The sequence below is a fragment of the Dicentrarchus labrax genome, unplaced genomic scaffold (genome assembly GCF_905237075.1).
Source record: "Dicentrarchus labrax unplaced genomic scaffold, dlabrax2021, whole genome shotgun sequence".
Lineage (NCBI taxonomy): Eukaryota > Metazoa > Chordata > Actinopteri > Moronidae > Dicentrarchus > Dicentrarchus labrax.
The window spans coordinates 9322024-9330796 of record NW_026136714.1 but is presented as its reverse complement, the minus strand read 5'-3'; the positions used below and the strand labels follow the sequence as shown (position 1 = coordinate 9330796).

The window sequence follows — 8773 nt, the reverse complement described above, 5'->3', positions numbered from 1 at the left end:
ATTAGAGTATTTACCCAGACCATGCGAATAATATAATTTTCTAAATGATAAAAATGTTTACATGGGTAAATAAATTGTGACACTACAATGGAGGAAGAGAGGTCAGTATGAAAAGTATGAAATTATGTATGTAGGGAGCCGTCACTAGCCACAGCAGGGGGATTGATTACAAGAGCTGGCAGGCCTTGTGTGTTATAACATTAGAGGGTGCCAGTGAATGGGTGCAGTCGGATTAATAGAAGAAACAGTTTCAACAATTTCACTTACACAAACACTGAAGTCCTGACTCGATGCAGCGTTCCTGAAGAGAGCCTCAGCTGTTGCCAGGCAACCGACAACCATTTGTAAACAATAAACAGCAGGGGCCTTGTCTCTGAAAAGACTAACTGACCACCCATTTCCTGCAGTAGCTGCTGTTTCTCTCGTACGTTACACACATTATACAGTAAGGCATGAGCTCAAACACACTTTCTGCCGTGTTAGAGAAGCAGATTCACCGCCTGTGTCTGAAGGACTTCCCTTGTGGATACGGCAGCTGGGTGAGTTTTTGTTTCAGCTGTGAATTGGTCGCAGTGTTTTCTATATTATCTTATGTCTATTTAGTTGTTTAAAGTGGTCTCATCACAGCATATAGTAGCTTTCTTTTTGTACAAGATACTAACAAACGCAGTGATTATGTTCTCAGAGAAAGACAGGATACGGTGCAGGGGGAGCAGAGACGGAGGAGACAGACGCTCTCCTGGATCTGCTGAGCTGCCCTCACTCTCCATGGTTGTATGATGAATCGTGGAGTCCTCAAGCTCCGGCCCTGAGACAGCTGGCCGTGCTCGCACCTGAACGGCTGCACGCTGGCTTCATATATAATTACTTTACCACACTTCGCATTGTGGACAAAGGCGTGAGTTATTTTATTTCCCCTACACCCAAATGTTTTACATTTGATTCAAGCCACTCATCCATGATTTGATGCAATGATCCCCAAAGTCTTATGGAAAGCAAAGTTTCCAGTTCAAAATGGTCTTTTAGTAGCGGAACTGAGCAGCAGCAAATCTACTGACTACCTTTGCATTTTAATTTGAAGGTTCACGACAGTCATCACCGAACGGACAACACTCACAGTTTGACCAAATCATACTGGCTGAAATAACCACAGATATAGTGTAGGAATGGTGGAGACACTATAGAACAAAAACAAAGCAGAAATGTTACAGACACATACACAAACAGAAAGTGGTGTCTGTAAAGCTGTTGCCCTGGTGCATGCTGGGAGGCTTTCTGTCACACTTATCCTCCCAGGATGCTACAGTAACAGTATTTGTTATAATCCCTAAAAAACTAATGTTCCTAAACCCAAAAATCTGCTATATAAGCCCCCCAAAACTACATGATTTGAAAAGTTTTACGTAATGTTTTGAGGGATGTAACAAAACTACTTTTTAATACTTTTATTTCTAGGACAAAAATCTACAAAATATATTTCCTCTTATATCTTCTTTATCAACTTAAATAATCATTACTGAGGTAGGGTATAAACTGTGTTCTCTGATGGAGTATCACAATTTGTTTTTCACTGGTTTGAATCTTCACATATTGGTGTTGCAGTGTATCTTTACATTCCCACTATGTTGTGTTCAGGTATCAGTCATTGACGACGGCCTGTTAAAGTTCTCAAAGCTGGAGGAATTGGTGCTGAGCGCCAACAAAATCTCAGATATTCCTGCAGTAAACCTTCCCAGCACCTTGAAGGTGAGTCACGGTCCTTCACCAGCTTCCTCTGCAGTTCATCAGAATACTTGAAATTTTCACCAGTTTCCTCTGGCTAAAGTTTGTCATGAAACTGGGGGGTTCACAGTTGAATCACAAAGAGTAGTAATCAAAGATAAAACACATCACTGGCTGAAGTATGTCCAGTAGAGCAACAGTTCAAGCTAATAGATCAAAGCATATTGTGACATATTGATGATTAACTGTTTGTTCGTAAATGTGATTCTTTGAAGATATTGGAGCTACGTGCCAACCAGTTGTCTGCTCTTAACAGTCTAACCAGCTGTCCGCCTCCTCGCCTACACTACCTCGGCCTGGCCTCAAACAAGCTGCGTACCCATGAAGACGTCTCTCATCTCACAGGAAGACACTGGTTTGTTCGCACACAAACACACACAAACACACACGCGTACACACAGGAAGCCAACTGGTTTATAAGGAGATAAACTATAACCAGGTCAAAAACTCAAGTAGTAGTGTGTATTTATTTTATTGTTTGTAAGGTAAGACAAAGTATTCACACACTGATGACTGCAGTTGAGGCTGTGAGATAGAAAATCTTTTGATCCCACCTAAAATAACCACATCTTTTAACTGTGTGTGGAACAAAAAATTACACTAACTTTTCCATTTTGTCAGCTGATATCACAGTTTAGTAAATGTTTCTGTCAAAGCTGGGAGACACCATTAGACCTAGAAAGTAAATTCATTGAACCACTCTCAAGATCAACTCCTGAAATCTAATGTGGTTGTTGTATTAGTAAGCCACAGGGGAAATTACTTTCTTAAGCTTTCCTTCTTTATCATCAGTTAAACAGAATTGTAAATATCTTAAAATACTTACTCATCACAAGGAGTTTTATACCGCAAGATCTTCATGTTGAGATCAAATGTCCACCGCCACCAAGTGCTTACTCATGGTGGTACAGTCTAGACCTGCTCTATTTGAAAAGTGAGATAACTTTTGTTATGATTTGGCGCTATACAAATAAAATTGAAGAAATTGAAATTGAATTAAATTAGTTTTTTTTTTTAATCACATAATACATATAACCACTTCAATTAATAAAACATGGAAAATAATCCAAATGAATTGAAATGTTTGACCAAGTCCGGGTTTGGAATGGCCATTTGGACGCATGAGCTCAGTATGTCTGTGCTTCCGTTAACAGGCGTCATGCTTGAAAAGCACACGGTTTGTGTGTGTGTCATTAATTTAACACAAGTGAGCATTAGTTAGTTAGCTCAGTATTTCAATTTAATAATAAATTGATTGGCCCTTGAAATAATTAATGTCCAGCTGCATATAATAGAAAATGATTTAAAAGCAGCTTTATCTGTTTCATTTTTTTGCTATTCAATCGGTGTTACAAGTTTTATTTGTGAATAAAAAGGAAAAATGACTGTCACTGATCTCAGGCCGCTGCTGGTGTGTCTGGACCTGAGTGACTGTGAGTTTCAGGACCAGCAGACCCTGCTGAACGCCTTGAGCACGCTCCCCTGCCTCAGGACGCTGGTGCTGGAGGGAAACCCCTTCATTCTTGCATGCTGCTACCCGGGCTTCACCGTGGACAGTCTGCCACAGCTCTCTTGCCTGGACGCCTCATGGATCTCCCCTGAGGAAAGACATTGTTTCAGGGGCATGGCCAAGATGAGTGGTGAGACTGTGGACAGTGCTGTCAGTTAGTATGTCTGAAATCCTCTGAAAGCTGGCTCTTGTTTCTCTTTAATTTGAAGTATACAGCTCTGTTGTTTAATTTAGACAACATGGTAGTTGTTTGTAATATTAAGATCGTTATTTTCTGTACAGGTCTGATAGTGGACCGGGCATCCGCCACAGTGAGCGTGGGAAGGATGAGAGGAATCCCAGACCCGTTGTTGAGTGCTGATGAAAACACTCCGGACTTCCCTGTTGTCACCTACAGATATTTTATCACATACGAGTTCCTTAGTCATCAAACACCCATGAACCTGGTGATGTAACACTGCCACACTTTTCAGTCTGTTTACATCTCTAAATTTAACACTGTCCAGAACATCACATGTGAAAACTGCCTTCAAAGCAAGTGTGTTTTTGATATAATTTTGGATTTCAAATGGGATTTCTTTACATTGTATCATATGACAGTTTTTAGTTGACAATGATAATTCATACATGTTTGATAATATTTATTTTACATGTAAGAATCTAAAAGATAATTTAAATTATTTTGTCTGTCTCAACAATACTCACATGCCCAAAATGTACATTTCAAGTCATTTGTTGCTGTAATTGTTGCTCTATACTATACAGTATGTGGTTTCAGCAGTCTGAGTTAGAGAAAACAAGTGTGTTTCTTCTAAAGTTACAGTCCTTTTAGTATAACATTTCCTTTTTGGCATACACTCCTACGACCACACCACAGCAAGGAAACAAAAAGGGGAAATTTTTAGAAAATATTTAAGCTCTAATTTGTCACATGGGGAATTTCACATTGACAGTTGCCTTGAATCCACATCGGTTTTATATGTGCTTTATTTTGTAAGATTATCTTAAAACAATCAATCACTGTGGAATGTGTGTTTATATCATCCCTTGTTTCTCTCTTTCTTTTGGTGGTGATGTTCACAGAAATTGGATAGTGAGTCTAAATTTGATGCCGCAGCCACAACACACGTGACAGACGGAGGCTCCAGTGATGCTGACTTCAATCCAAACAAGAAAGAAACCTCCAAACTTGACAGACGTGACTCGATGTGTACTGAGGACACCTGCCGTGATACTGCACATGGTAATAACACTAAACGCATGTAACCTTCGCAGGTTTTAGGCTTACAGGAAGAGGGACAGCTGTAGAGCTGAAGCAGTTGTTTATACAGAAAGATAAGAAAGATAAACCGCTGACATTCAGCTCAGTGATCTGAAGGAGTTTGGAAAATATGTCAGCTTTCATGTTTGGATTTTCTAAACTTAGTAATGTATCCTGTATAACTAGGATTTATTTTTCTTATCAGTTCAAGAGAAACATAGTCAGAACAGCCAGTAGAGTGTTACACACCCAGAAACTGGTTAACTGATCATTTATCAACCATTATCAGGTTCCTTGTATATGTTCTTCTTCTCAATTATGTGTCTCTGACTAACCAAAAATCCTGACTTGCATCTTTGTTTTTCAACATGTAGTACCTGCTGCGCGTCCAACTTTGACTTGTGTCATTTCCTGATTTCATTTTCTACAGTGTCGAGACACTGCACATCAAAGCTGACATGGTCTGAGTCCATGGACGTCAGTGACACACAAACATACATTGTAAAAGATCTAAGTGGCTTAAAGAGATTTCTCAATCAAGGACTTTACCTTAGTATAGAGGAGGAAAAGGTACAAACTATGAGATTTGAGGGGGGCAAACATTTAGACGCAAAATGTATAATGACATTTGACATCTTAGGTCTTATCGTGGCCTGCAGTTTCGGAGGACGTCACAGTGGCCAAACCCAGCCGGACTGGAAAAGAAAAGAAAGGCGCTAAAGGGAAGGAGGTGACTCATCAACTGTTGGCACCCCTTGCATTAGTCAGCTGGTGGCCCACCCATGAGTTAGTTGGATTTGTTGGCTTTCTAGGGAATCCTGGATTGTTTATTCCCAGCTCACAGGAAAGCCCACTGATATGCTAAAACTAACCTGCCATGGTATTTTAGCTCCTGCTTATCATTCAAATCACTTTAGCTGTTTCTACTCTCATTATACCGTGGCTACATGTCAGAGTGCAGTTCATTGTAATTCATAATGGGCGTTTCTTTTAAATACGTTCCCTCAGTATTATCCACATCGTCAATCCAAAAGCAATTGCATAATTAATTATTTTTACGGTTACATTATAGTTTATATTTTACAAAGTCTTAGGCTGACCAATATCCAGGGTCGTCTATTTTCGCTCATCCTACATTTATATTCTATTTGAGCCTTCCTTTTCAATATTATATTAACAGTAACATAAATTGACAAAAACAGGACAATTGAAACAGTGTATCATGGTTTCATTAATGTGTGGATTGGTGGTGCATTTTATTTAAAACAAATCAAGTTACTTTAAGATGTTAAAGGTTGAGTATGTAACATTTAGGAGGATCTATTGACAGAAATTTAATATATTATATTTATAATCACGTGAATTTAAGAATCATTATGTTTTTGTTACCTCAGAATGAGCCGTTTATATTGCTGCAGTTTGTGTTCAGTGGAGTCTGTTGAACTGCCACATTTCTACAGTAACACAGCGTTTTGCTGCCATCATATCCTTCAGGGTTGGAAAGGGAGGGTGCGATCTGTATTTACACTGTATATGAAATGAGTAGTATTTATTTAGTAATGTTATATTATTCTGAAATGTTGTGGGAACATTTCTAGCGGACACTTCAACAGGAACATTAATAACCCTAAGGAGGGCCTTCCTTTCTGTACAAAATAAAACATTAGGTTCAGCCCCAATCACCACCACAATTATTTACTTTAATTATTTATAGGTAAATGTGGTCAATAACATGCAGTAACATTTATTGCTCATAAATGATAGCGCTCATTTATTTCTGATGTGCCAACTAGCCCTTGACTTTAGTGTCAATGGTTATAAAGTCAGCAAGGATCGTTATAAACAGTCATCAGGTGAATCCACCAGAGTTTGCCACATTATCTCTGTGTAGCATCATTTCACTGCTTTCTTATTGTCCTCAGTCTCCAATCAAATCTGGTTCCACCAAAGACAAGTCTAAAGACAAAAAGAAGAAATCTTTACCAGAGCTGGTCCAGGACACCCCCATCAGAAGAATCCTTGGCTCTGTCCACGTCCCCTTGCAAAGCCTCATCAAAAGAGGTCAAAAGGTCAATGTCCTCTGTGACTTTGGTGCTTTGCACACAGAGCCTGAGGTGGAAGCTATACAGACCCCTGAAAAGGCAAGTTTACATGCTAAGTAGGTGTTTACACAGCCAGCACTTTACAGAGAGAGCATGATCATTATCTGGTCCATTCAATCACTGGAATCACTGGGAAACACTGAAACAGGATGTATATTGTCCAAAAGAGTGATGTTGACTATAAGATGAATAGAAACTAGCAACATGTGGGACTACCAAAATAATAATCCAAATGATATGGAGCCCGACTTCATGTGGGATTTTTTTTTTTCACTCAACGTTAGGGTCCAGGAAAGAAGATCAAAGAGGACAAGAAGAAGGAGGAAAAGGAATCAAAGCACAGAGGAGGCAGTGATACTAAACAGAGGAATACAGCATCTTCAAAAGGTACATTCATTGTCTGTATAACAGCATCAAATAACTCAGATTGTTCATTTTAAAATGTTTTTTCTGTACTGTAAAATATGTCTAGACAGTGAATATTATAGAAGATGAGTAAGTGAGGGGCACACTGTAAAATATTAAGAATTATTCAGTGTCCTCTTCTTTTGAGTCTGTTTAAAAATCCTAAATCCTGTTTGATGTTGTCATCTGTAGGCAAAGGGAAGGGAAGGAAGGAATGCGAGATGGATGTCCTTACAGACAACTCTGTGTCCGTCCAACTGGAACCAGTGACTGTGGAGTTGAGTGTGGAGCTGGAGAAATGGCAGTCTGCGTCTGAAGCTTATCAATTACTACATCTACACCAAAACTCCCAAAGCAAACAGCCTGTTTTATCTTAAACATTAAACCAGCTCACTATTATAAATGTGGCTTATTTTCAGTTTGACCTGAAGTTATTGAACTTGGCCAGGTTAGTTTTCAGGCTTCAACAATGGTACGATCTACCAACCGGTCAAAAAACTGCTTGTTAAAGAAACCGTAGACTTTAATGGCATATTTAATTTATTTAAATTTGATGTAGGCTGCAGTAATTGCCCTCCTCAAAGGTAGAATTTATACACTAATCAAGCTATAGTACCTGCATAATATTGGGCAGCTTGAGGGACATTTGTTTCCACCATATGGAGGACATTATATCACCTTTACAAACCAAGTAGCATCGTAATTATAAGGTGAGCACTACAACAAGCTGAACAAACATGTAGGTCTGCTTGTAAACGTGCTGTCAAACTTTCCTTTATGGCTTCATATACGAGTGTTAATTACTTCCTACTTTAAGCTTGCTCTGTGGCTGTGGACATCACAGATTTCTGTTTACCTCTAGTGAATTAACCCATCAGAACCCAGACCCATTTCTCCTTGAAGGGAAATTATGGGGGATATACCACAGACCAAGTAGAACTTATAGAACACATTTCTGATGTTTTTTTCAATTTCAAAAATGTCAAATATGTTTTGTGACCTAAAAGTCACAATGGGCATTTATGGTAAATAAATATTTTATTAATACCTAAATAATTTGACATTATTTTTTGTTTATATTGCTTCAAATATACTTTAAATTGAACAACAGGGCATATATTCATTCTAAATAAACAGTGAAATTAATTGAGTAGCCTATCACCTTCTTTGTTATTGTTACAGACGTCACATCCATGACAACTTTACGATTAAAAGCCCAATGTGTTAACGTACACACAGCGACTTGTTTTATATTATTTTGTTCAGAGAATATGGTCAGAACAGGTTAAATGCAATACAGGACACACTATTAAAGCATTAGAATTGTTAAATGGGTTTAAACTTACCATAGTAACAAAAAACAAGCTTTTTTTAAAATTCATTTCTGTTTACCAGTCACACCCACATTTTGGAGACTGTCATATGACTTAATGAGTTATGGTCAAGCATAAAGCTGTATATATATGGAAGATTCAAGAACATTTAAAGTGTGTGTCACCATGGGTTCACCGTCTTAGAAAGGCTGGATTACTTGATAGCCAAATGTCCTGGGGACTTTCCCACTATGACCACAAACCAACTAGGAGTACTGGTTGGTTTCTGGGGCTCTGTGTAAAATATTAAGTCATATATGTAGTGTGCTGTGTGCAGGACAGTACTTAAAGTTACATGGTAAAAGCACAGTGCAAAGAAACGGCTCATAGTGCTTTCAAT

At 38.6% G+C, this 8773-nt stretch overlaps 1 protein-coding gene across 2 annotated transcripts; it reads left to right on the top strand.

The window, feature by feature from the left end:
* On the top strand, window positions 1–8292 carry LOC127376020 (leucine-rich repeat-containing protein 43-like). Of its 2 annotated transcripts, none has more exons than XM_051422515.1 (12): window positions 1–539; window positions 686–898; window positions 1636–1746; window positions 1998–2137; window positions 3184–3422; window positions 3575–3738; window positions 4376–4535; window positions 4984–5123; window positions 5194–5283; window positions 6476–6694; window positions 6940–7042; window positions 7253–8292. In XM_051422515.1, exons 1-12 carry the CDS (start codon window positions 453–455, stop codon window positions 7435–7437), a joined length of 1851 nt encoding a protein of 616 aa, XP_051278475.1. In that variant the 5' UTR covers window positions 1–452; the 3' UTR covers window positions 7438–8292. The 2 variants fall into 2 exon arrangements, with proteins under 2 accessions (XP_051278475.1, XP_051278476.1); XM_051422516.1 differs by having other exon boundaries at window positions 5194–5339.
* The last annotated feature ends 481 nt before the right edge of the window (window positions 8293–8773 follow it).